At 72.6% G+C, this 27,253-nt stretch overlaps 1 protein-coding gene across 1 annotated transcript; it reads left to right on the top strand.

Moving 5' to 3' along the window:
* The first annotated feature begins 1,868 nt into the window (after positions 1–1,868).
* Positions 1,869–23,303, top strand: IMPDH1 (inosine monophosphate dehydrogenase 1). The gene is given in 18 exon segments (XM_064441540.1): positions 1,869–1,947; positions 3,216–3,314; positions 3,584–3,632; positions 4,057–4,158; positions 4,800–4,874; positions 4,970–5,081; positions 5,084–5,160; positions 6,088–6,175; positions 7,982–8,046; positions 8,048–8,182; positions 9,530–9,620; positions 11,076–11,171; positions 12,149–12,292; positions 14,426–14,570; positions 14,644–14,787; positions 15,879–15,939; positions 15,941–15,963; positions 23,156–23,303. Coding segments are annotated over 18 exon segments (1,548 nt in total). The 5' UTR covers positions 1,869–1,927; the 3' UTR covers positions 23,178–23,303.
* The last annotated feature ends 3,950 nt before the right edge of the window (positions 23,304–27,253 follow it).

Here is a 27,253-nt window from a genome sequence, read left to right as displayed (position 1 = left end):
CTGGGATGCACTGGGAGCACTGGGAGCACTGGGAGCACTGGGATGCAGTGGGCTGTACTGGGCTGTACTGGGAGCACTGGGATGCACTGGGAGCACTGGGAGCACTGGGATGCACTGGGCTGTACTGGGAGCACTGGGATGCACTGGGAGCACTGGGAGCACTGGGATGCACTGGGAGCACTGGGAGCACTGGGAGCACTGGGATGCAGTGGGCTGTACTGGGCTGTACTGGGAGCACTGGGATGCACTGGGAGCACTGGGAGCACTGGGATGCACTGGGCTGTACTGGGAGCACTGGGAGCACTGGGATGCACTGGGAGCACTGGGATGCAGTGGGCTGTACTGGGCTGTACTGGGAGCACTGGGAGCACTGGGAGCACTGGGATGCAGTGGGCTGTACTGGGCTGTACTGGGAGCACTGGGATGCACTGGGAGCACTGGGAGCACTGGGATGCACTGGGCTGTACTGGGAGCACTGGGAGCGCTGGGAGCCGGCGGGGTCAGCCGGGGCTGCCGGAGGTCGCTGCCCCTCCCCCCGCCCCTCCCCCCTAATCCCCGCTAATCCCCGCGCGGCTGGGAAAGGCCGGGGGGGGGAGGGGAGGTCACGGCCCCACGCCCCTCCCCCACCCCCCCGCCCCCCCGTGCCTCGGTTTCCCCGGGGGGGGGGGGGGCCCCCACGCGGGAGGGCGGGGCCGATGGGGCGGGGCCTCCCCACGCCCCCCCCCCCCCGTCCCCACGCCACCCGCGGCGGGAGCAGCGGGACCGGCCGGAGCCCACGGCCCCCCCCTCCCCCCCCCGGGACTGGGCAGCCCCCCCACGCGTGACCCCCCCCACCGAGCCCCATGGAGGCCCCCCCCGACCCCCCCCCGGAGGTCGGGGTCTCCCACGCGGGAATCGGCCACGAGACGGCGGCGCAGCGCGGCAGCCCCCGCGGGGGGTGGGCCGGCCCCGAGGGCAGGTGGGCGCGAGTGGGGGGTCCTGTGCCCCGAGGGGGGGCTGTGCCGCGAGTGGGGGGCAGTGCTGGGGGGCCGTCCCGGCGGGGGGGGGGCTGTGCCGCGAGTGGGGGGCGGTGCTGGGGAGGGGGCGTACCGGGGGGGGGCTGTACCGTGGGGGGCTCCTGTGCCGCGTGGTGGGGGGCTCTGCGGCGAGTGGGGGGGTCGTGGGGTGCTGTGCCTGGCGGGGGGGTGGGTCTCCCGTGGGGGGGACTGTGCCGCGAGTGGGGGTCCTTTGCGTGGGGAGGGGGCCGTGGGGGGGGGGGGGACACGGCGGGGGGAGGGCAGTGCCTGGGGGTGCGGGGGGAGGGGGGGTAGGCTCTGCAAGCCGTCACCCGTGGGGGGGGTCCCGGGGTCACCCGTAGGTCACCCCGGGAGGGGGGGTGCGGGGGGTTCCGGGGGCATCCCAGGACACCGGCGGGGGGGTGGGAGGGGAGAGGAGCCCCCACCCAGGGAGGGGTGGGTGCCCACCCGTGTGGTGGGGTACCCGTGGATGCCCCCCCTTGCACCCTCCCGCCGCTCTGGGTGCACGTGGGTGCCCCCCCCCGCCCACGCGTGACCCTGACCCCGCCGATTACTGCTAATCCCCGCGCGGGGGGGGGCTGGGGGGGGGGGCGGGGGGGGGGGTCACCTCTGGGTGCCCTGCGCGGTCCTGGGTGGGGGGGGGGGCACCCAAGGGTGGGGGCAGCACCCATCGGCGCGCGGGGCACCCCGTGACCCCGAGTGGGGGCACCCACGGCGGGGGGGGGACGGGGGGGACCCGTGGGTGCTGGGGGGAGGGGGGGGCGATTGCGGGGACGCGGGGGGGGGGCCCCGTTATCCCCAGTGATGGGCGCGGGGAGGCGGGGCTGGAGAGGGGCGGGGCGGTGGGCGGAGGGGTGGGTGTGGCTTCTCGCCCCGCCCACCGCCCCGCCCCTCTCCGGCGCTCCAGCGCCATGGGCGAGGGGGAGCCCAGGTACTGGGAGGCGCTGGTGGGGACTGGGGTGGCGGGCGAGCGCTGGGAGGGGAGCGGGGGGGGTTACTGGGGCCGGGGGAGCGGCACTGGGGGGCTTTACTGGGGAAGGGGGCGCTGTAATGGTAGGGTTCCTGGAAGTTACTGGGGAGGGGGGGGCAATGGGGGGGGGTAGTGGGAGGGTTACTGGGATGGGGGGGAGGGTTACTGGGAGGTGTCGAGGGCTGGGGAAGCCGCGGCGGGGGGGGTGCTGGGGGCTGCTGGGCGGGGAGGGGGTTGTACTGGGGCGGACTGGGAGGCGGGGGGGAACTGGGAGAGGAACTGGGGCGCACTGGGAGGCGGGGGGCGCACTGGGAGGCATCGGCACAGACTGGGGGGGGGGCACTGGGGCAGACTCCGAGGTGGGGGGGGGGCACTTGGAGGCACTGGGACAGACTGGGAGGCGCGGGGGGGGGGGCACTGGGGCAGACTGGGGGGTGGGGGGGGCACTGGGAGAGGAACTGGGGCACACTGGGGGGTGGGAGACACACTGGGAGGCACTGGAACCGACGAGGGGGGCACTGGGAAGCACTGGGGCAGACTGGGAGGAGTGGGGGGGGGGTCCTGCGGCGGCCAGTCCCGGCACCTCCCCCCGGGGGCGGTCCGGCCACGCCCCTGCCCCACCCCCTGCCACGCCCTGCGCCGGGGCCACTGCGGGCACCGGTACCGCAACGCCCCGGGGACCCCCCCGCGAACCCACCCCCCCCTCCGGGGATACCCCCGGCTTGGGGACCCCCCTGGGGAGCCCCCCTCCCTCCGGAGACCCCGCTTGGGGACCGGCCCGGGTGGGGATGGGGGTCCCTGGTGGGGGGTCCCGGGGCGGCGTTAGGGGGTTCCCAGTGGGGTTGGGGGGTCCCGGGGCGGTTTTTGGGGGGGTCGCGGGGCGGTTTTGGGGTGGGCCGGCAGAGCAGGGGGGTCCTGGCAAGTTTGGGGGAGTCCCGGGGCGGTGTTGGGGGGGGGGTCCCGGCAGGGCAGGGGGCTCTTGGGGCGGTGTTGGGGGGGGTGCCGGCAGGTTTGGGGGGCTCCTGGCAGGTTTGAGGGGGTCCTGGCGGTGTTAGGGGGGTCCTGGCAGGGCTGGGGCATCCCGGGGCGGGGTCTGGGGGGGTCCCGGGGCGGGGTCTGGGGGTCCCGGGGCGGGGCAGGGGGGGCCCGGGGCGGGGTCTGGGGGGTCCCGGGGCGGGGTTTGGGGGGTCCCGGCGGGGGGGGTCCCGGTGTCACCCCCTGCCCCCCAGCATGGCCGACTACCTGATCAGCGGGGGCACCGGCTACGTGCCCGAGGACGGGCTCACGGCCCAGCAGCTCTTCGCCTCCGCCGACGGCCTCACCTACAAGTACGTGGGGCCCCCCCGGGCCCCCCCCAGCACCCCCCGGCACCCCCACCCCCACCCCCAGCACCCCCAATCCACCAGGACCACGTCCCCATCCCCATGGGAGCACCCAAAGTGTGTCCCCCCCCCCCACCAATGCTGGGTGCCCCCCCTCGGGTGTGTCATGGGGGGATACACAGAGGTATTTGGGGGGGTCCCGGCTGCCCTGGGGGGGGGTCTCAGCCATGCTGACGCCCCAAACACCCCCACACCCTACTTCATCCCCTCCTCAGTGACTTCCTCATCCTCCCCGGCTTCATCGACTTCACAGCTGACGAGGTGGTGAGTCCTGGGGCCCCCCCCGGACCCCCCCAAAGTGACACCCCTGTGCCCCCCCCCGGCGTGACACCCCTGTGCCCCCCCAAAGTGGGACCCCCAAAGTGACGTCCCTGTCCCCCCCCCAAAGTGACACCCCCATGTCTCCCCCCAGGTGACACCCTGTGCCCCCCCTGGGGCCACCCCACCATTTTGGGGGTGCAGCGGGGCCCCCCCCGATGTGTGTGTGTGTCTCCTGTGCCCCCCCAGCCCCCCCCCCCCGGCGTGGGGGTGGGCAGAGCTGGGTGGGGGGTGCCCGTGGTGGGGGTCCCAGTGGGAGCCTGTGGGGGGTCCCAGCAGGGTGGTGCTGGGGGGGGGGGGGAGGGGGGGTGTCTCTCCCCCGCGGGGGGGTCCCGGAGGCCGAAGGCTCCCCCCCCCCCGCCCCCCCCAGGACCTGACGTCGGCGCTGACCCGCAAGATCACCCTGAAGACCCCCCTCATCTCCTCCCCCATGGACACCGTCACCGAGGCCGAGATGGCCATCGCCATGGCCGTGAGCGGGGGGGGGCCGGGGGGGGGACCCCCGGGGGGGCTGCGGGCTGGGGGGCACTCCCGGGGGGCGGGGGGGGTTGGGGGGGGCCGAGGCCGGGATGGCCACCGCCATGGCCGTGAGCGGGGGGGCCGGGGGGGGGGACACCCCCGGGGTGTCTGGGGGGGGTCTAGGGGGTGGGAGGGTTCCCCAGGGGGGCTGGGGGGTGCCTGGGTGCGGGGGGGCACCGGGGGGGGTGGTTCAGGGTCAGGGCGCCCCCCATCTGATTTGGGGGTGCAGGGTCAGGGTGCTCACCCCTTTCCAGATTGGGGTGCAGGGTGGGGGTCCCCACTCCTTTCTAGGTAGGGGGTGCAGGGTCGGGGTGTAGGGTGGGGGTCCTCACTCATCTCTGTCTTGGGGCGCCCACCCGTGTCTGATTTGGGGGTACAGGGTCGGGATGCTCATCCCCATGATGGGTGCAGGGTCAGGGTGCCCACCCCTCTGTGACTTGGGGGTGCAGGGTGGGGGTCCCCACCCCTCTCTGATTTTTGGGGTACAAGGTGGGGGTCCCCATCCCTCTATGATTTTCGGGGTGCAGCGTGGGGGTCCCCACCCTTCTGTGTGTGGGGCACCCCCCGACCCCCCCTTCCCGACCCCCCCCCCAGCTGATGGGCGGCATCGGCATCATCCACCACAACTGCACCCCCGAGTTCCAGGCCAACGAGGTGCGCAAGGTGAAGGTAAGGGGGGGGGGGGGGGGGAGTCCCCCAAAACCCGCCCCGCCCCCCCCGCCCCGCCCCCAGCCGCTGTGTGTGCGCCCGTGTGTCCCCCCCAGAAGTTCGAGCAGGGTTTCATCACGGACCCGGTGGTGATGAGCCCCACGCAGACGGTGGGGGACGTGTGGGAGGCGAAGGCGCGGCACGGCTGTCACGCAGACGGGCGGCTGGGGGCAGGCTGGAGGGCATGGTCACCTCCCGCGACATCGACTTCCTCGCCCAGAGGGACCGCGGCACCCGCCTGGCCGAGGTGGGGCGCGTGTGGGGCGCGGTGTGGGGCGGAGGGCTGCGCTGGCGGGGCGGGGGGCGCTGGCGGGGCAGGGGTGGGAAGGGGATGTGGGGCAGGGATGGAGGGGTGGGATGGGGAGGGTTGGGGGATATCGATGGGATGTGGGGCGGGGTGGGAGGGGATGTGGGGCAGGGATGGAGGAGTGGGATGGGGGTTGGGGATATCGATGGGATGTGGGGCGGGGTGGGAGGGGATGTGGGGCAGGGATGTGGGGGCAGGGATGGAGGGGTGGGATGGGGAGGGTTGGGGGATATCGATGGGATGTGGGGCAGGGGTGGGAGGGATGTGGGGTGGGATGGGTGGGGCAGGGATGGAGGGGTAGGATGGGGGTTGGGGATATCGATGGGATGTGGGGCAGGGGTGGGAGGGGATGTGGGGCAGGGATGGAGGAGTGGGATGGGGGTTGGGGGATATCGATGGGATGATGGGGCGGGGCTGTGGGGCAGGGGTGGGATGGGATGGGATGTGGGGCAGGGGTGGGAGGGGATGATGGGGCGGGGCTGTGGGGCAGGGGTGGGATGGGATGTGGGGCAGGGGTGGGAGGGGATGATGGGGCAGGGATGTGGGGCAGGGGTGGGATGGGATGTGGGGTGGAGTTGTGGGGTGGGGGTGGGATGTGGGGCAGGGGTTGGATTGGGATGGAGGTTTGGGGGATGTTGTTGGGGTGTGTGGGCAGGGGTGTGGGGGCAGGGCAGGGGTGCAGTAGGAGGCGGGATGGGCGGGGGTGGGGTGGAGGGATGGGTGTGGCAGGTGGGGTGGGATGGGTGGGGCGGGGTTCGGGATGGGTGGGGCGGGGTGGGGTGGGCGGGGCAGGGGAGGGGCCGGGCTGATGGCCGGGGGAGGGGCCACAGGGTCCCGCCCCGCCCCCTTCATGACGTGGCCCCACAGGTGATGACGAAACGCAACGACCTGGTGGTGGCTCCGGCCGGCGTCACCCTCAAGGAGGCCAACGAGATCCTGCAGCGCAGCAAGAAGGGTACCCCCCCCCCGGGGTCACCCCCCCCCCGGGGTCACACACCCCCCCCGGGGTCACCCCCCCCCGGGGTCACCCCTGCCCCCCATGGTCACCCCCGCCCCCCCCCCGAGGTCACCCCCCGTCACCCTGCCCCCGCCTGGGGTCACTCCCTGCCCCCGCCTCTGCACAGGGTGGGTCACCCCATCATCACCCCCCCATGCGCCCCACCCCCGGGGTCCCCCTGGACCCCCCTTGTCCGGGGTCCTCCCACATCCCCCATCCCCACTGCCAGGATCCCCCTGTGCCCCCCCAACCCAGGGCCCCCCATGTCCCTCCATCCCCACCCCGGGGTCCCCCCTCTGTCCCCCCCATCCCGTGGTCCCCAAAATCCCCCGTGGTCCCCCATCCCAGGGGTCCCCCATCCCAACCCTGGGGTCCCCCATGTCCCCCACCACCGGGTCCCCCCACATCTCCCCGTCCCCACCCCCAGGGTCCCCCCGCAGCCCCATCCTGAGGTCCCCCCACAACCCCCTGTGACCCCACCCCTGCCCGTGGGGTCCCCCTCCACCCCGCCATCCTGGGGTGCCCCCAAATCCCACCAGGTCCCCCCCGCACCCCCCCATCCCGGGCCGCCCCACATCCCCCCATGTCCCCCATTCCCAGGGTCCCCCCATCCCCACCCACGGGGTCTCCCTGCGCCCTCCCATCCCGGGTCCCCCCACCCATGGGGTCCCCCATCCCCACCCCCGGGGTCCCCCCATCCCCACCCACGGGGTCTCCCTGTGCCCTCCCATCCCCGGGGTCCCTCCATCCCCATCCCCGGGGTCCCCCCATCCCCACCCATGGGGTCTCCCTGTGCCCTCCCATCCCCGGGGTCCCCCCACCCATGGGGTCCCCCCATCCCCACCCATGGGGTCTCCCTGTGCCCTCCCATCCCCGGGGTCCCCCCATCCCCATCCCCGGGGTCCCCCCATCCCCATCCCGGGGTCCCCCATGCCCACCCACGGGGTCTCCCTGTGCTCTCCCATCCCGGGGTCCCCCCATCCCCACCCATGGGGTCTCCCTGCGCCCTCCCATCCCCGGGGTCCCCCCACCCATGGGGTCCCCCCATCCCCACCCACGGGGTCTCCCTGTGCTCTCCCATCCGGGGGTCCCCCCATCCCCACCCACGGGGTCTCCCTGCGCCCTCCCACCCCCGGGGTCCCCCCATCCCCACCCACGGGTCTCCCTGCACCCTCCCATCCCGGGGTCCCCCATCCCCACCCCCAGGGTCTCCCTGCGCCCTCCCATCCCCGGGGTCCCCCCCACCCATGGGGTCCCCCATCCCCAACCATGGGGTCTCCCTGTGCCCTCCCACCCCGGGGTCCCCCCATCCCCGGGGTCCCCCCATCCCCACCCACGGTTCTCCCTGCACCCTCCATCCCGGGCTCCCCCCATCCCCACCCACGGGGTCTCCCTGCGCCCTCCCATCCCCCGGGTCCCCCCACCCATGGGGTCCCCCCATCCCCACCCATGGGGTCTCCCTGTGCCCTCCATCCCCGGGGTCCCCCCATCCCCATTCCTGGGGTCCCCCCATCCCCACCCACGGGGTCTCCCTGTGCCCTCCCATCCCCGGGGTCCCCCCATCCCCACCCATGGGGTCTCCCTGCGCCCCCCCACCCCGGGGTCCCCCCATCCCCACCCTGGGTCTCCCTGCGCCCTCCCACCCCCGGGGTCCCCCCATCCCCATCCCGGGGTCCCCCATCCCCACCCTGGGTCTCCCTGCACCCCCCCACCCCCGGGGTCCCCCCCGCCCGCGGGCGCCCCACGGCGCCGCGTGCCCCCCAGGGAAGCTGCCCATCGTCAACGAGAGCGGGGAGCTGGTGGCCATCATGGCGCGCACCGACCTGCGGAAAGAACCGCGAGCACCCGCTGGCCTCCAAGGACGGGCGGAAGCAGCTGCTGTGCGGGGCCGCCATCGGCACCCGCGACGACGACAAGTACCGCCTCGACCTGCTCGTGCAGGCCGGCGTCGACCTCGTCGTGCTGGTGCGGGTCCCGGGGGGAGGGGGGCGCCGGGACCCCCGCCCGGGCCATGGGTGATGCTCCTGCCTGGCACCGGCGCTGCTCCGCGCCCCGCGGGGCCCCGAATCCCTGCCCCCGTGGCGCCCCGAATCCCCGCCCCCGTGGCGCCCCGAATCCCCGCCCCATGGCACCCCGAATCCCCGCCCCGCGGCACCCCGAATCCCCGCCCCGCGGCACCCCGAATCCCTGCCCCCGTGGCGCCCCGAATCCCCGCCCCGCGGCACCCCGAATCCCTGCCCCATGGCGCCCCGAAACCCCGCCCATGGCACCCCGAATCCCTGCCCCCGTGGCGCCCCGAATCCCCGCCCCGTGGCACCCCGAATCCCCGCCCCGCGGCACCCCGAATCCCTGCCCCCGTGGCGCCCCGAATCCCCGCCCCGTGGCACCCCGAATCCCCGCCCCGCGGCACCCCGAATCCCCGCCCCCTGGCACCCCGAATCCCCGCCCCGCGGCACCCCGAATCCCCGCCCCGTGGCACCCCGAATCCCCGCCCCACGGCGCCCCAATCCCCGCCCCGCGGCACCCCGAATCCCCGCCCCCTGGCACCCCGAATCCCTGCCCCATGGCGCCCCGAATCCCTGCCCCGCGGCTCCCCGAATCCCCGCCCCCTGGCACCCCGAATCCCCGCCCCGCGGCACCCCGAATCCCTGCCCCATGGCGCCCCAATCCCCGCCCCGCGGCACCCCGAATCCCCGCCCCACGGCGCCCCAATCCCCGCCCCGCGGCACCCCGAATCCCCGCCCCCTGGCACCCCGAATCCCTGCCCCATGGCGCCCCGAATCCCTGCCCCGCGGCTCCCCGAATCCCCGCCCCCTGGCACCCCGAATCCCCGCCCCCTGGCACCCCGAATCCCTGCCCCATGGCGCCCCGAATCCCTGCCCCGCGGCTCCCCGAATCCCCGCCCCCTGGCACCCCGAATCCCCGCCCCCCGGCACCCCGAATCCCTGCCCCATGGCGCCCCGAATCCCTGCCCCGCGGCTCCCCGAATCCCCGCCCCATGGCACCCCGAATCCCCGCCCCGCGGCACCCCGAATCCCCGCCCCGCGGCGCCCCAATCCCCGCCCCGCCCCGCCCCAATCCCCGCCCCGCCCCGCCCCAATCCCCGCCCCGCCCCGCCCCAATCCCCGCCCCGCCCCAATCCCCGCCCCGCGGCTCCCCGAATCCCCGCCCCGCAGCACCCCGAATCCCCGCCCCCCGGCGCCCCGGATCCCCGCCCCGCGGCGCCCCAATCCCCGCCCCGCCCCTCGCCCCGCCCCTCGCCCCGCCCCTCGCCCCGCCCCGCCGAGCCCGACGCCCCCGCCGCGCCCGCAGGACTCCTCGCAGGGGAACTCCACGTACCAGGTCGGGCTGATCCGCTACATCAAGCAGAAATACCCCGAGCTGCAGGTGATCGGGGGCAACGGTGAGCGGGGGGGGGTCCGGGGGGTCCGGGGGCGGGGGGGGGTACCGGGGGTATGGGGGGTACAGGGGGTCCGGGGGGCTGGGGGTTACAGGGGGTCCGGGGGGTCCGGGGGCGGGGGGGGGTACCGGGGGTATGGGGGGTACAGGGGGTACGGGGGGTCCGGGGGCGGGGGGGGGGACCGGGGGTATGGGGGGTACAGGGGGTACGGGGGGTCCGGGGGCGGGGGGGGGGACCGGGGGTATGGGGGGTACAGGGGGTCCGGGGGGTCTGGGGGCGGGGGGGGGTACCGGGGGTATGGGGGGTACAGGGGGTCCGGGGGGCTGGGGGTTACAGGGGGTCCGGGGGGTCCGGGGGCGGGGGGGGGGACCGGGGGTATGGGGGGTACAGGGGGTACGGGGGGCTGGGGGTTACAGGGGGTCCGGGGGCGGGGGGGGGGACCGGGGGTATGGGGGGTACAGGGGGTCCGGGGGGCTGGGGGTTACAGGGGGTCCGGGGGGTCCGGGGGCGGGGGGGGTACCGGGGGTATGGGGGGTACAGGGGGTCCGGGGGGTCCGGGGGCGGGGGGGGGTCCGGGGGTATGGGGGGTACAGGGGGTCCGGGGGGCTGGGGGTTACAGGGGGTCCGGGGGGTCCGGGGGCGGGGGGGGGGTACCGGGGGTATGGGGGGTACAGGGGGTACGGGGGGTCCGGGGGCATGGGGGGGTACCGGGGGTACCGGGGGTATGGGGGGTACAGGGGGTACGGGGGGCCTGGGGTTACAGGGGGTCCGGGGGGTCCGGGGGCGTGGGGGGGGGTACCGGGGGTATGGGGGGTACAGGGGGTACGGGGGGCTGGGGGTTACAGGGGGTCCGGGGGGTCCGGGGGCATGGGGGGGTACAGGGGGTCAGGGGGTACCGGGGGTACCGGGGGTATGGGGGGTCGGGGGTACAGGGAGGTGCAGGGAGGTATGGGGAGGTATGGGGGGTCGGGGGGTACGGGGGGCTGGGGGGTACAGGGGGTCAGGGGTTATGGAGGGGTACGGGGGGGGTGGGGGAGTACGGGAGGGGCACAGCGGGGCCTCAGTGGCCAGGGGCTGTGGGGGGTACAGGGGCGCCATGGGGTACAAGTGGGGCCCAGGGGCTGGGGGGGTGCGGGGGGTCGGGGGTGTACAGGGGGTCAGGGTGTACAGGGGGTGCTGTGGGGTTGGGGATTTGGGGTGGGGATTTGGGGTGGGGATTTGGGGTGTGGATTTGGGGTGCTGCGGGGTGTGGATGTGGGGTGCTGTGGGGTGTGGATTTGGGGTGCTGCAGGGTGAGGCGCAGCCCTGGGGGGGAGGAGAACCGGGGCGCTGCGGGGCAGGTCTCGGGGTGCAGCACCCCGGCATGCCGTGGCAGCAGGGGGGTGTGGGGGGGTGGGCACCCACCCCCCAGCCGTGGGGGGCCCTGACGGCGCGGCTGCCCCCCGGCCCCCCCCGCAGTGGTGACGGCCGCCCAGGCCAAGAACCTCATCGACGCCGGCGTGGACGCGCTGCGGGTGGGCATGGGCTGCGGCTCCATCTGCGTCACCCAGGAAGGTGGGTGGTGCCGTGGGGCGCCCCCGGGGTGGTGGGGTGCCCCCCTGGTGCCCTGGGGTGCCCCCGGGGTGGTGGGGTGCTCCCCCCCCAGCATGGTGGGCTGCCACTGGTGCAGTGGGGTGCCCGCGGCATGGCAGGGCGCTCCAGGCGTGATGGGGTGCGCCAACACTGTGGGGTGTCACCTGGCTTGGTGGGGTGTCCCCCTGGCTCCGTGGGGTGCCCCCAACTCCATGGGGTGCTCCAGCTCAGTGGGTTGCTCCTCAGGCTCAGTGCGGTGCCCCCCCCGGCTCCATGGGGTGACCCGGCTTGGTGGGGTGACCATGTGCTGTGGGGTGCCCCCCGCGCCATGGGATGCCCTGGCTCGGTGGGGTACCCCTGTGCTGTGGGGTGCCCTGGCTCAGTGGGGTGCCCCTGTGCTGTGGGGTGTCCCCACGCCATGGGATGCCCTGGCTCGGTGGGGTGCCCCTGTGCTATGGGGTGCCCCTGCACCGTGGGATGCCCCTCAGGCTCAGTGGGGTGCCCCTGCACCGTGGGGTGCCCCCGCGCCGTGGGATGCCCTGGCTCGGTGGGGTGTCCCCACGCCGTGGGATGCCCTGGCTCGGTGGGGTGCCCCTGCGCTGTGGGGTGCCCCTGCGCTGTGGGGTGCCCCTGTGCTGTGGGGTGTCCCCACGCCATGGGATGCCCTGGCTCAGTGGGGTGCCCCTGCGCTGTGGGGTGCCCTTGTGCTGTGGGGTGCCCCCGCGCCATGGGATGCCCTGGCTCGGTGGGGTGCCCCTGTGCTGTGTGGTGTCCCCACGCCATGGGATGCCCTGGCTCAGTGGGGGTGCCCCTGCGCTGTGGGGTGCCCCTGTGCTGTGGGGTGCCCCCGCGCCATGGGATGCCCTGGCTCGGTGGGGTGCCCCCGCGCCGTGGGGGTGCCCCCCGCGCCGTGGGGCGCCCCGGTGCTGTGGGGCGCCCCACGGTGCCGCTCTCGGCAGTGATGGCGTGCGGGCGGCCGCAGGGCACGGCCGTGTACAAGGTGGCCGAGTACGCGCGGCGCTTCGGCGTGCCCGTCATCGCCGACGGCGGCATCCGCACCGTGGGGCACGTGGTGAAGGCGCTGGCGCTGGGGGCTTCCACCGGTGAGCGGGGGTGGGGGCACCCAGCACCCACCCGACCCGCGGCCGTGATACCCGGGGGTCCCTCGGTACCCACTTGGGGGTCCCACAGACGGCACTCACCTGGGGCGGTGACACTTAGGGGTCCCTCGGCACCCACTTGGGGGTCCCACAGACGGCACCCACCCGCAGCGGTGACACCCAGGGGTCCCACGGCGCACACATGGGGGTCCCATGGCCAGCGCCCACCCACACCCGTGGTGGTGACACCCAGGGGTCCCACAGTACCCACTTGGGGGGCCCATGGCCAGCACCCCACCCGCCCCCCGCGGCAGTGACACCTGGGGGTCCCTCGGCACCAACTTGGGGGTCCCACAGATGGCACCCACCCGTGGCGGTGACACCTGGGGGGTCCCTTGGCACCCCACTTGGGGGTCCCAGCACCCACCCGCGGCCGTGACACCCGGGGGTCCCACAGTACCCACTTGGGGGGGCCCATGGCCAGCACCCATCCGCACCCGCAGCGATGACACCCAGGGGTCCCACGGTGCACCACATGGGGGTCCCATGGCCACCGCCCACCCACACCCGCAGCGGTCACCCCTGGGGGTCCCTCAGCACACACTTGGGGGTCCCACAGACGGCACCCACACCCGCAGCGGTGACACCTGGGGGTCCCTCGGCACACACTTGGGGGTCCCACAGACGGCACCCACCCGCAGCGGTGACACCTGGGGGTCCCTCGGCACACACTTGGGGGTCCCACAGACGGCACCCACCCGCGGCGGTGACACCTGGGGGTCCCTCAGCACCCACTTGGGGGTCCCATGGCCAGCAGCCACCCACAGTGGCAACACCTTGGGGTCCTACAGCGCCCACGCAGGGGTCCCATGGCCAGCACCCACGGCGGTGACACCTGGGGGGTCCCATGGCCACTGCCCCCCCACCCAGAGGGGTGCCCATGCAGGGGGTCCCACAGGGGTTCTCCCGGGGGTCCCACGGCTGTCTCCCCCCTCCTGAGAAGTGCCCACCCAGGGTGCTCCTGGGGGTCCCACAGCCAATGCCCCCCGCACCCAGAGGGCTCCCCATCCAGGGGTCCCAGAGGGGTGCCCATCCCGGGGGTCCCACCGCCATCGCCCCCCACCCATCACCCCCCACCCCCAGAGCGGTCCCACAGGGGTCCTCCGGCGTCCCATAGCCATGACCCCCCCACGAAGAGGGGTGCCCACCCAGGGGGTCCCACAGAGGGCTCCTGGGGGTCCCACAGCCATCACCTCCCCCACCCAGAGGGATGCCCACCCCGGGGGTCCCAGAGGGGTGCTGGTGGGGGTCCCACAGCCATCACCTCCCCCACCCAGAGGGATGCCCACCCCGAGGGTCCCACAGGGGTGCTGGTGGGGGTCCCACAGCCATCACCTCCCCCACCCAGAGGGGTGCCCACCCCGGGGGTCCCACAGGGGTGCTGGTGGGGGTCCCACAGCCATCACCTCCCCCACCCAGAGGGGTGCCCACCCCGGGGGTCCCACAGGGGTGCTGGTGGGGGTCCCACAGCCATCACCTCCCCCACCCAGAGGGATGCCCACCCCGGGGGTCCCACAGGGGTGCTGGTGGGGGTCCCACAGCCATCACCTCCCTCACCCAGAGGGATGCCCACCCCGAGGGTCCCACAGGGGTGCTGGTGGGGGTCCCACAGCCATCACCTCCCCCCACCCAGAGGGGTGCCCACCCCGGGGGTCCCACAGGGGTGCTGGTGGGGGGTCCCACAGCCATCACCTCCCCCACCCAGAGGGGTGCCCACCCCGGGGGTCCCACAGGGGTGCTGGTGGGGGTCCCACAGCCATCACCTCCCCCACCCAGAGGGATGCCCACCCCGGGGGTCCCACAGGGGTGCTGGTGGGGGTCCCACAGCCATCACCTCCCCCACCCGGAGGGGTGCCCACCCAGGGGGTTCCACAGAGGGCTCCTGGGGGTCCCACAGCCATCACCTCCCCCACCCGGAGGGGTGCCCACCCCGGGGGTCCCACAGCCATCGCCCCCCGCCCCCAGAGCGGTCCCACAGGGGTTCTCCCGGGGGTCCCCCCGCCGTGCCCCCCCCCGAGGGGAGCCCCCCCCGCCCCGGGGGCGCCGGGGGTCCGACGGCCGCCCCCCCCCCCGCAGTGATGCTGGGGTCCCTGCTGGCCGCCACCACGGAGGCGCCGGGGGAGCTGTTCTTCTCGGAGGGGGGGCGGCTGAAGCAGTACCGGGGCAGGGGCTCCCCCGACGCCGCGCGCGAGGGGGGCGGCAGCCACCAGCGCTACTTCAGGTAGGGCACTGGGGGGGCGGGGGAGGGCGGGGGGGTCCCCGCGGCCCGCCTGACCCCCCCCCCCACCCCGCAGCGAGGGGGAGGCGGTGACGGCGGCGCCGGGGGGGCCGGGCTCCGCCCGGGACAAGGGCTCCGTCCACAAGTTCGTGCCGCCCCTGATCGCGGGGATCCAGCGCGGCTGCCGGGACATCGGCGCCAGGAGCCTCTCCGGGCTGCGGTGGGGGGCGGGGGGGCGGGGGGGGCAGGGGGGAGGGGGGCGGGGGTGAGTGGGGGGACGGGGGGCGGGCGGGGGGTGAGAGGGGGGCGGGGGGTGGGAGGGGGCGGGGGGGTGAGAAGGGGGGGTGGGGGGGCGGGGGGCGGGGGGTTGGGGGGTGGGGGCGGAGGGTGAGAGGGGGGCGGATGGTGAGGGGGGCGAGGAGGGTGAGGGGGGCAGGGGGAGAGAGGGGGGCGGAGGGTGAGAAGGGGTGGGGGGTGGGGGGGCGGGGGTGAGTGGGGGGGACGGGGGTGAGAGGGGACAGGGGGAGAGAGGGGGGCGGGGGGAGCGGGGCGGGGGGGTGAGAAGGGGTGGGGGGTGAGAAGGGGTGGGGGGTAGGGGGGCGGGGGTGAGTGGGGGGACGGGGGTGAGAGAGGACAGGGGGAGAGAGGGGGGCGGGGGGGAGCGGGGCGGGGGGGCGGGGGCGAGGGGGCAGGGGAGAGAGGGGGGCGGGGGTGAGACGGGGGCGGGGGTGAGACGGGGGCGGGGGGTGAGAAGGGGTGGGGGGTGAGAAGGGGTGGGGGGTAGGGGGGCGGGGGTGAGTGGGGGGACGGGGGTGAGAGGGGACAGGGGTGGGCGGGGGCAGGGGGTGAGAGGGGTTCGGGGGGCAATGGGGTGGGGGGTGTGAAAGGGTGGTGAGGGGTGAGAGGGAGGCAGGGGGCTGGGGGAGCAGGGGGTGAGAGGGGGCAATAGGGGGCAAGGAGGGGAGCAGGGGGGTGTCGGGGTGCGAGGTGGGGGGGCCAGGGGGCGGGGCGGGGGGGTCAGGGAATGGGGGGGGTCAGAGGACAAGGTGGGGGAGCCAGGGGGCGAGAGGGGGCAGGGACTGGGGGGGGGGGGCAGGCGGCGATGGAGGGGGGACACAGAGGATGAGGTGGAGGATGCAGGGGGCGAGAAGGGGGCAAGGGGGGGGTCAGGGTGCAAGGTGGGGAGGCCAGGGGTCGGGGGGGATCAGGGGATGGAGGGGAGCAAGTGGGGGAGGCCAGGGGGCAGGGGGAGGCAGGGGATGGGGGGCGAGGGGCGAGGGGGGGTCACCCAGCCCCACCACCCGCCCCCAGGTCCATGATGTACTCGGGGGAGCTGAAGTTCGAGAGGAGGACCATGGCGGCGCAGATCGAGGGGGGGGGTCCACGGGCTCCACTCGTAAGTGGGGGCGGGGGGGGGGGCGGGGGGACGCTGCGCAGGCGCCACGTCAGATCTGGCTGTGTGACACCCCCCCACCCCCCCAGGGCACGGGGGCACCCCGTTACCCCAGTACCAGATATGGGGGGGCACCCAGCTGCCCCAGTACCGGTTATGGGGGGGCACCCAGTTACCCCAGTACCAGATATGGGGGGGCACCCAGCTGCCCCAGTACCGGTTATGGGGGGGCACCCAGTTACCCCAGTACCAGATATGGGGGGGCACCCAGCTGCCCCAGTACCAGTTATGGGGGGGCACCCAGTTGCCCCAGTACCAGATATGGGGGGGGCACCCGGTTACCCCAGTACCGGTTATGGGGGGCACCCAGCTGCCCCAGTACTGGTTATGGGGGGGGCACCCCGTTACCCCAGTACCGGTTATGGGGGGGCACCCAGCTGCCCCAGTACCAGATATGGGGGGGGCACCCAGCTGCCCCAGTACCGGTTATGGGGGGGCACCCAGTTACCTCAGTACCAGATATCGGGGGGCACCCAGCTGCCCCAGTACCGGTTATGGGGGGGCACCCAGTTACCTCAGTACCAGATATCGGGGGGCACCCAGCTGCCCCAGTACCGGTTATGGGGGGGCACCCAGTTGCCCCAGTACCAGATATGGGGGGGCACCCAGCTGCCCCAAAATGGTTATGGGGGGGCACCCAGTTACCCCAGTACCGGTTATGGGGGGGGCACCCAGTTACCCCAGTATCGGTTATGGGGGGGCACCCAGCTGCCCCAGTATCGGTTATGGGGGGGGCACCCAGCTGCCCCAGTACCGGTTATGGGGGGGCACCCAGTTACCCCAGTACCAGATATGGGGGGGCACCCAGCTGCCCCAGTACCAGTTATGGGGGGGCACCCAGCTGCCCCAGTGCTGGGTGCGGGGGGGGGGTGTCAGGTACCCATCGCCCTGTTTCGGGGTGTCGGGGGTCCCCGGCCCTCCTTTGCGCAGGTACTGGGGGAGGGGAGCACCCCATTGCCCCAGCACCGGGTACTGGGGGTCCCAGACCCCCCCAGCGTCCCACCAATGGGTATGGGGGTCTGTGACACCCCCCCATGGCCCCAGTGCAAAGTATGGGGGTCCCGGACCCCCCATCGCCCCCGCATGGGGTAGGGGCCCCCCCCTGTTGTGTCACTGTGGGGACACCCCGGTACTGGGGGTACTGGTCTGTGCTGGGACTGGGGGAGCTGCCTCAGGGAACAGGGAGCCCGAGACACACGGGGGGGGGGGGGCTGCACCCAGGGGAGACCCCCCCCGCCAGGGGCCGGTGCCCCCCACGACACTCGGGGCGCAGGCAGGGTGCTGCCGTCGCTTTAATTCACCCCATGGGGTGCAGCACAGGGGCAGGGGAGCACCCATGGGCCCCCCCAGCGCCCCACCCCTACCTGGGGGGCGCCTGGTTGTCCTGGGGGGCTTCGCCTGTGGCTGTCCCCGCCCTGATTGGGGAGTGGTGGGGAGGCGGGGCTTCTGCGAGTGGGCGGGGCTTCTGGTGGTTAGCAGAGCTGGTTGGCTGGTTGGTTGGCCGCTGGTTGGCCAGTTGGGTGGCGGGTTCCTGTCCCGAGGCTCCTGGTTGGCCAGCCAGGGGGGCTGCTGGTTGGTTGGCTGCAGCGGTGGTTGGTCACGGGTGGTTGGCCGGGATGCGGGTTGGTTGGCTGCGGTTGGTTGGCCGCGGTTGGTTGGCTGTGGTTGGTTGGCTGCGGTTGGTTGGTTGCGGTTGGTTGGCCGTGGTTGGTTGGCTGCGGTTGGTTGGCCGGGATGCAGTTGGTTGGCTGCGGTTGGTTGGCTGCGGTTGGTTGGCTGCGGTTGGTTGGCCGCGGTTGGTTGGCCGTGGTTGGTTGGCCGCGGTTGGTTGGCCGCGGTTGGTTGGCCGCGGTTGGTTGGCTGCGGTTGGTTGGCCGCGGTTGGTTGGCCGTGGTTGGTTGGCCGCGGTTGGTTGGCCGCGGTTGGTTGGCTGCGGTTGGTTGGCCGCGGTTGGTTGGCCGCGGTTGGTTGGCCACGGTTGGTTGGCCGCGGTTGGTTGGCTGTGGTTGGTTGGCCGCAGTTGGTTGGCCGCGGTTGGTTGCCGCGGTTGGTTGGCTGCGGTTGGTTGGCTGCGGTTGGTTGGCTGCGGTCGGTTGGCCGCGGTTGGTTGGCCGCGGTTGGTTGGCTGTGGTTGGTTGGCTGTGGTTGGTTGGCTGCGGTTGGTTGGCTGCGGTTGGTTGGCTGTGGTTGGTTGGCTGTGGTTGGTTGGCTGCGGTTGGTTGGCTGCGGTTGGTTGGCCGTGGTTGGTTGGCTGCGGTTGGTTGGCCGGGATGCGGTTGGTTGGCTGCGGTTGGTTGGCCGCGGTTGGTTGGCCGCGGTTGGTTGGCCGCGGTTGGTTGGCTGCGGTTGGTTGGCCGCGGTTGGTTGGCTGTGGTTGGTTGGCTGTGGTTGGTTGGCCGCGGTTGGTTGGCTGTGGTTGGTTGGCCGCGGTTGGTTGGCTGCGGTTGGTTGGCCGCGGTTGGTTGGCCACGGTTGGTTGGCCGCAGTTGGTTGGCTGTGGTTGGTTGGCCGCAGTTGGTTGGCCGCGGTTGGTTGGCCGCGGTTGGTTGGCTGCGGTTGGTTGGTTGGCCGCGGTTGGTTGGCTGCGGTTGGTTGGCTGCGGTTGGTTGGCCGCGGTTGGTTGGCCGCGGTTGGTTGGCCGCGGTTGGTTGGCTGCGGTTGGTTGGCTGTGGTTGGTTGGCCGCGGTTGGTTGGCCGTGGTTGGTTGGCCGCGGTTGGTTGGCTGCGGTTGGTTGGCTGCGGTTGGTTGGCCGCGGTTGGTTGGCTGTGGTTGGTTGGCCGCGGTTGGTTGGCCGCGGTTGGTTGGCCGCGGTTGGTTGGCTGCGGTTGGTTGGCTGCGGTTGGTTGGCTGCGGTCGGTTGGCCGCGGTTGGTTGGCCGCGGTCGGTTGGCTGCGGTTGGTTGGCTGTGGTTGGTTGGCTGCGGTTGGTTGGCCGCGGTTGGTTGCCGCGGTTGGTTGGCCGCGGTTGGTTGGCTGCGGTTGGTTGGCCGCGGTTGGTTGGCCGCGGTTGGTTGGCCGCGGTTGGTTGGCCGCGGTTGGTTGGCCGTGGTTGGTTGGCCGCGGTTGGTTGGCCGCGGTTGGTTGGCCGCGGTTGGTTGGCCGTGGTTGGTTGGCCGCGGTTGGTTGGCCGCGGTTGGTTGGCTGCGGTTGGTTGGCCGCGGTTGGTTGGCTGCGGTTGGTTGGCCGCGGTTGGTTGGCCGCGGTTGGTTGGCCGCGGTTGGTTGGCTGCGGTTGGTTGGCTGTGGTTGGTTGGCTGTGGTTGGTTGGCTGGGATGCGGTTGGTTGGCTGTGGTTGGTTGGCCGTGGTTGGTTGGCTGTGGTTGGTTGGCTGTGGTTGGTTGGCTGCGGTTGGTTGGCTGGGATGCGGTTGGTTGGCTGTGGTTGGTTGGCCGTGGTTGGTTGGCTGTGGTTGGTTGGCTGTGGTTGGTTGGCCGCGGTTGGTTGGCTGGGATGCGGTTGGTTGGCTGTGGTTGGTTGGCCGTGGTTGGTTGGCTGTGGTTGGTTGGCTGTGGTTGGTTGGCCGCGGTTGGTTGGCTCCGGTCGGTTGGCCGCGGTTGGTTGGCTGTGGTTGGTTGGCTGTGGTTGGTTGGCTGCGGTTGGTTGGTTGCGGTTGGTTGGCTGTGGTTGGTTGGCTGCGGTTGGTTGGCTGTGGTTGGTTGGCCGCGGTTGGTTGGCTGTGGTTGGTTGGCTGCGGTTGGTTGGCTGCGGTTGGTTGGCTGGGATGCGGTTGGTTGGCTGTGGTTGGTTGGCCGTGGTTGGTTGGCTGTGGTTGGTTGGCTGTGGTTGGTTGGCCGCGGTTGGTTGGCTCCGGTCGGTTGGCCGCGGTTGGTTGGCTGTGGTTGGTTGGCTGTGGTTGGTTGGCTGCGGTTGGTTGGCTGCGGTTGGTTGGCTGCGGTTGGTTGGCCGGGATGCGGTTGGTAGGCCGCGGTTGGTTGGCTGCGGTTGGTTGGCTGCGGTTGGTTGGCTGCGGTTGGTTGGCTGTGGTTGGTTGGCTGCGGTTGGTTGGCTGCGGTTGGTTGGCTGTGGTTGGTTGGCTGCGGTTGGTTGGCTGCGGTTGGTTGGCTGTGGTTGGTTGGCTGCGGTTGGTTGGCTGCGGTTGGTTGGCTGCGGTTGGTTGGCCGGGATGCGGTTGGTAGGCCGCGGTTGGTTGGCCGGGATGCGGTTGGTTGGCTGCGGTTGGTTGGCTGTGGTTGGTTGGCTGCGGTTGGTTGGCCGCGGTTGGTTGGCTGCGGTTGGTTGGCCGCGGTTGGTTGGCTGCGGTTGGTTGGCTGCGGTTGGTTGGCTGCGGTTGGTTGGCCGGGATGCTGGTTGGTTGGCAGCGGTTGGTTGGCTGCGGTTGGTTGGCCGGGATGCGGTTGGTTGGCCGCGGTTGGTTGGCCGCGGTTGGTTGGCTGCGGTTGGTTGGCCGCGGTTGGTTGGCTGTGGTTGGTTGGCTGCGGTTGGTTGGCTGGATGCTGGTTGGCTGCGGTTGGTTGGCTGCGGTTGGTTGGCCGGGATGCGGTTGGTTGGCCGCGGTTGGTTGGCCGTGGTTGGTTGGCCGCGGTTGGTTGGCTGCGGTTGGTTGGCCGCGGTTGGTTGGCCGCGGTTGGTTGGCCGCGGTTGGTTGGCCGCGGTTGGTTTCTCTGCGGTTGGTTGGCTGTGGTTGGTTGGCTGTGGTTGGTTGGCCGCGGTTGGTTGGCCGCGGTTGGTTGGCTGTGGTTGGTTGGCTGCGGTTGGTTGGCCGCGGTTGGTTGGCCGCGGTTGGTTGGCTGCGGTTGGTTGGCTGCGGTTGGTTGGCTGCGGTTGGTTGGCCGCGGTTGGTTGGCTGCGGTTGGTTGGCTGCTGTTGGTTGGCTGCGGTTGGTTGGCCGCGGTTGGTTGCCGCGGTTGGTTGGCCGCGGTTGGTTGGCTGCGGTTGGTTGGCTGCGGTTGGTTGGCTGCGGTTGGTTGGCTGCGGTTGGTTGGTTGGCCGCGGTTGGTTGGCTGTGGTTGGTTGGCTGCGGTTGGTTGGCCGCGGTTGGTTGGCCGCGGTTGGTTTTCTCGTTGGCCAAGACGCTGGATAAGATGTTGTTGGTCAACTGGCTGGCCGGATGCTGGTTGGCTGGCGGGTTGGCTGGCCGGATGCTGGTTGGCTGGTGGGTTGGCTGGCCAGATGCTGGTTGGCTGGCGGGTTGGCTGGCCGGATGCTGGTTGGTTGGCGGGTTGGCTGGCCGGATGCTGATTGGTTGGTGGTTGGTTGGCCGGATGCTGGTTGGTTGGTGATTGGCTGGCCGGATGCTGGTTGGCTGGCTGTTGGCTGGCTGGATGCTGGTTGGCTGGCGGTTGGCTGGCCGGATGCTGGTTGGCTGTCGGGTTGGCTGGCCAGATGCTGGTTGGCTGTCGGGTTGGCTGGCCGGATGCTGGTTGGCTGTCGGGTTGGCTGGCCGGATGCTGGTTGGCTGGCAGTTGGCTGGCCGGATGCTGGTTGGCTGTCGGGTTGGCTGGCCGGATGCTGGTTGGCTGGCAGTTGTCTGGCCGGATGCTGGTTGGCTGGCGGGTTGGCTGGCCGGATGCTGGTTGGCTGGCGGGTTGGCTGGCCGGATGCTGGTTGGTTGGCGGTTGGCTGGCCGGATGCTGGTTGGTTGGCGGGTTGGCTGGCTGGATGCTGGTTGGCTGGCGGTTGGCCAGGTGCCAGATGCTGGTTGGCTGGCGGGTTGGCTGGCCGGATGCTGGTTGGCTGGCGTTTGGCTGGCCGGATGCTGGTTGGTTGGCGGGTTGGCTGGCCAGATGCTGGTTGGTTGGCGGTTGGCTGGCCGGATGCTGGTTGGCTGGCGGGTTGGCTGACCAGATGCTGGTTGGCTGGCAGGTTGGTTGGCCGGATGCTGGTTGGCTGGCAGTTGGCTGGCCGGATGCTGGTTGGCTGGCAGGTTGGCTGGCCGGATGCTGGTTGGCTGGCGGGTTGGCTGGCCGGATGCTGGTTGGTTGGCAGTTGGCTGGCCGGATGCTGGTTGGCTGGCGGGTTGGTTGGCCGGATGCTGGTTGGCTGGCGGGTTGGCTGGCCGGATGGTAGTTGGTTGGCGGTTGGCTGGCCGGATGCTGGTTGGCTGGCGGGTTGGCTGGCCGGATGCTGGTTGGCTGGCAGTTGGCTGGCCGGATGCTGGTTGGCTGTCGGGTTGGCTGGCCGGATGCTGGTTGGCTGTCGGGTTGGCTGGCCGGATGCTGGTTGGCTGGCAGTTGGCTGGCCGGATGCTGGTTGGCTGGCGGGTTGGCTGGCCGGATGCTGGTTGGCTGGCAGTTGGCTGGCCGGATGCTGGTTGGCTGGCGGGTTGGCTGGCCGGATGCTGGTTGGTTGGCGGTTGGCTGGCCGGATGCTGGTTGGCTGGCAGTTGGCTGGCCGGATTCTGGTTGGCTGGCGGTTGGCTGGCCGGATGCTGGTTGGCTGGCAGTTGGCTGGCCGGATGCTGGTTGGCTGGCTGTTGGCCAGGTGCTGGTTGGCCGCCTTGGCCGTGCTCTCCATGAGCCGTGCCCAGACGAGGCCGGCTCCGCCCGGGGCTGTCGCGGTGCTGCCGGCACCGTGCGTGGTGAAGCCGGGCAGCGACTGGGGACGGCACGACCTCGCCGGCAGCTCCGGGGCCGCGGCGCCTTCGGGCGGCATCGCCGGGTGGGCCGGGGCGGGCAGGGCGCCGGTGGTGACATCCCGCCAGATCGCGGTGCCCGTGATGGGTGGTTTGGCCGGACCGCGGTGCCGGTGCATCGGGGCGGGGTGGGGGGTCACCGGGGGGCTGCCGTGCCGCGGGCCGTGCCGGGGTGACCGTGTAACCTTCTCTCTCTTTCCTGCCCATGCCGCCCCCGTAGCTTTACGGTTCTGCCACGTAAGTACCGGCGCGTGCCCCCCCCCCCCCACCTCCCACGGGGTGGCCGGGGGGGGGCTCGGGGTGCTGGGGGGAGGGGGCTGCCACTGCTGGGGGGATCCGCAGCCCCCCGGATGGACACACGGTGGGGTGGGGTGCTGGTGGGGGGGGGCTCCCCTCCAATCCCCAGCCAGGATCTGACGTGGTGCCGGCAGCAGCGGGGTGGGGGGCGTGGGGGGGGGGGGGAAACATGGGGTTGGGGGGGCAGGACACCCCACCCACCCCCCCACCCCCCCCCCGTTAACTCCCCTCTTTCTCCACCCGCAGTTACGAGAAGCGGCTGTACTGAGGAGGGGGCGCACGCCGGGACCCCCCGCCCGCCCCCCGCCGGCCCCCCCCCGGCGCCCCCCCCCCACCCACCGCTAGTGCCGCGCCGGGGCTGGTTTTGCACTACGGGCGGGACCCCCGGCCAGCCCCCCCGCACTGGGGCCCCCCGCACCCACCCGGGGCTTTCGGGGGGGCTGCACCCTCTAGGGGTGGGTAGGACGTAGCACCCGCTGCTTGTGCCCCCCCCCCCGAACCCCACTTTGTCCCTGCTGGGGGGGGGGGGAAGAAGGGACTGGACCCCCCCCCCCCCAACGGACCCCCCCGCCGGGGCTCCCTGCCGTCACGGGGGGGCTGCCCCGTGCCCCCCACCCCCAAACCTGGGGTTATGGAGGGGCGGCGGCTCCCCCTGCATCTGGGGGGACCCCCTGCACCCCGCGGCCCCCCCCCCGGCAGGTGGGGGGGGGGGGGGGCGCCGGGGCCGGCACCGCGCTGTATCCAGGGATTAATAAAGCATCGGAGCATCAAGCGGGGGCCCTGCCCGAGACCCCGTGTGTCCCCCCACCCCTCCGCGGCACGCGTGGCACCGCCGGGGGGGGGCGACCCTGCGCGCGTGTCCCCCCCGCCCCGGCCTCGTGCCCCCGGGCGTGGGTTTGTGCACGGCTTTGCACGCCGCGGCCCAGGTTTGTGCACCGAGGGCGTGGGTTTGCACGCCCGGGAACAGGTTTGCACGCTTTGCACGCTGTAGCATGGGTTTGCACGCCCTAGGCACGGCTTTGCGCACCGCGGGCCTGGCTTTGCACACCACGGCACACGTTTGCACGCCGTGGACCCGGCTTTGCACGCTGTAGCATGGGTTTGCACGCCCTAGGCACGGCTTTGCGCACCGCGGGCCTGGCTTTGCACACCACGGCACACGTTTGCACGCCGTGGACCCGGCTTTGCACGCTGTAGCACGGGCTCGCACGCCGTGGCATAGCTTCGTGCACCAAGGACGTGGGTTTGCACACCCCAGCGTGGCTTTGCATGCTGTAGCATGGGTTTGCACACCCTAGGCACAGGTTTGCACGCCGCAGGCAGGGTTTCACACACCGCGGCACACATTTGCACGCTGTGGACCCAGCCTTGCACGCTGTAGCACGGGCTCGCACGCCGTGGCATAGCTTCGTGCACCAGGGCACGGTTTTGCACACCATGGCACAGGTTTGCACGCTCTGGGCACGGCTTTGCACACTCTGGGCAGGGCTTTGCACACTGTAGCACAGCTTTGCACACTGTGGGCCTGGCTTTGCACACCGTGGCACACATTTGCACGCCGTGGACCCGGCTTTGCACGCTGTAGCACGGGCTCGCGCGCCGTGGCATAGCTTCGTGCACCAGGGCACGGTTTCGCACGCCATGGCACAGGTTTGCACACTCTGGGCAGGGCTTTGCACACTCTGGGCAGGGCTTTGCACACTGTAGCACAGCTTTGCACGCTGTGGGCCTGGCTTTGCACACCGCAGCACACGTTTGCACGCCGTGGACCCAGCTTTGCACGCTGTAGCACGGGCTCGCGCGCCGTGGCATAGCGTCGTGCACCAGGGCAGGGTTTCGCACGCCGTGGCACAGGTTTGCACGCCACAGGCAGGGCTTTGCACGCCGTGGCACGGGTTTGTGCACCGAGGGCACAGCTTTGCACACCACAGCGCAGGATCGCGCACCGTGGGCCTGGCTTTGCACACCGTGGGCGTAGTTTTGCACGCCGTGGCGCGGGTTTGCACGCCGTGGTGCAGCCTCGCACACCGCGGGCACCGCTCTGCACCCCTGCGCCGACGCAGCCAGCCGCGCCCCGGCCGTGGGGGGCAGAGCAGCCGTCCGTCCGTCTGTCCTGGGGTGCCGTGTGTCCCCCCCAGGGCTAGAGCTTGGCGTGTCGTCCAGGCTGTGGAGGAGGAGGAGGGGGCAGCGAAGCGGGGGGCTGGGGAAGGCACCCCCGCGCCCGCTCCGGCTGCCCCCGGCGCCCCGAAATGGAGCCGGGCGCTGGCGCTGCCGGTGGTGCGGGAGCTGGCGTGGACCAGGAGCGGGCGGGTGGCCAGGCCACCGCCACCACTGGCACTGGCACCACCAGCACCACCAGTACCAGCGCTGGCACCACCAGCACTACCGGCACCGGCACCCCTGGCACCCCCGGCACCACCATCGCGGGCGCCCCACCAGGCGCTGCCCCCGCCGCAGCACCTGGCACCGTCCCCACACCCCACCCCATGAGGGACCCCTGCAAATGTGGGTTCCCCCCCCAAAATGAGGGACCCCCCCAAAATGAGGGACCCCCCAAATGAGGGATATCTCCAAATAAGGGACCCCCCCAAAATGAGGGACCCCCCCAAAATGAGGGACCCCCCAAATGAGGGATATCTCCAAATAAGGGACCCCCCAAAATGAGGGATATCTCCAAATAAGGGACCCCCCCAAAATGAGGGACCCCCCCAAAATGAGGGACCCCCCAAATGAGGGATATCTCCAAATAAGGGACCCCCCCAAAATGAGGGACCCCCCAAAATGAGGGATATCTCCAAATAAGGGACCCCCCCAAAATGAGGGACCCCCCAAATGAGGGATATCTCCAAATAAGGGACCCCCCCAAAATGAGGGACCCCCCAAAATGAGGGATATCTCCAAATAAGGGACCCCCCCAAAATGAGGGACCCCCCAAATGAGGGATATCTCCAAATAAGGGACCCCCCCAAAATGAGGGACCCCCCAAAATGAGGGACCCCCCAAATGAGGGATATCTCCAAATGAGGGACCCCCCCAAAATGAGGGACCCCCCCAAAATGAGGGACCCCCCCAAATGAGGGATATCTCCAAATAAGGGACCCCCCCAAAATGAGGGACCCCTGCAAATGAGGGGCATCCCCCCAAATGTGGGACACCCCCCCCAAGCGAGGGGACCCGCCCCAAATAAGGGACCCCCGACTCCTGCCAGGCAGCACCAGCACCCCGGGGGGATGGGAGTGGGGATGGGAGGGGGGTCCCGCCCTGCTGCCCCCCCTCCCCCCCCCCCCCCCGCGGGCAGGGTCTGTTGTGTGTCCCCCACCCCCACCTCGTGTTGCTCCAGGCCTGGCTGGGACCCTCCCCCACCGCGGGACCCCCCCCCCCGCCATGGGGACCCCCCACCACGGGGACACCCCCTCCCCACGCTGCCCCCACCCTGCGGGCAGCCCTGTGTCCCACAGGCACTTGTGGGTGCCGGGGTGGGGCTGGGGGTGGGTGCCGGGGTGGGGGTGGGGGTGGGGCTGGGTGCCGGGGTGGGGGTGGGGGTGGGGGTGGGGGTGGGTGCCGGGGTGGGGCTGGGGGTGGGGCTGGGGGTGGGTGCCGGGGTGGGTGCCGGGGTGGGGGTGGGGGTGGGGGTGGGGGTGGGGGTGGGTGCCGGGGTGGGGCTGGGGGTGGGTGCCGGGGTGGGGGTGGGGGTGGGTGCCGGGGTGGGGCTGGGGGTGGGTGCCGGGGTGGGTGCCGGGGTGGGGGTGGGGGTGGGGGTGGGTGCCGGGGTGGGGGTGGGGGTGGGTGCCAGGATTAGGCCAGGCCGTGGTTACAGAATGCCTCACACAGCGCCAGCGGTACCGCGCCCCCCCCACGGGCCCCCACAGACCCCCACAGCCCCCCAAAGCCCTCCACGGACCCCCACAGCCCTCCACTGCCCCCCACAGCCCTCCACGGACCCCCACAGCCCCCACGGCTCCTTGCTGAGCCTTGTGGCCCCCCCATTGCCCCCACAGACCCCAAGGCCCCCCCCAGAGCCCCACAGCCCCCCCCAGAGCCCACTGCTCCTCACTGAGCCCACAGCCCCCCTATGGATACCCACGGCCCCCCGCAGGCCCCCCACGGCTCCCCGCCCCCCCGCGATGTCCCCCCGCTGTGTGGTCCCGGGGGGCAGCAGTGACCTGGTGACAACGGCCCCCCCCCGCGCCCCCCCGCCCCCCCTCCGCGCCCCCCCGCCCCCCCCGCGCCCCATGTCACCCACCCTGGGGCTGCGGGCGGGGGCTTCTCACAGCCCGGGAGCCGCCACGTTTGGGGGCTGCGGGGGGGGGCAGTGAGGGGGGGGCAGTGAGGGGGGGCAGTGGG

Source organism: Phalacrocorax carbo, chromosome 1 (genome assembly GCF_963921805.1).
Source record: "Phalacrocorax carbo chromosome 1, bPhaCar2.1, whole genome shotgun sequence".
In the NCBI taxonomy this organism is placed as follows: domain Eukaryota; kingdom Metazoa; phylum Chordata; class Aves; order Suliformes; family Phalacrocoracidae; genus Phalacrocorax; species Phalacrocorax carbo.
The sequence above is the reverse complement of the archived record's forward strand: the minus strand, read 5'-3'. Positions and strand labels throughout refer to the sequence as shown.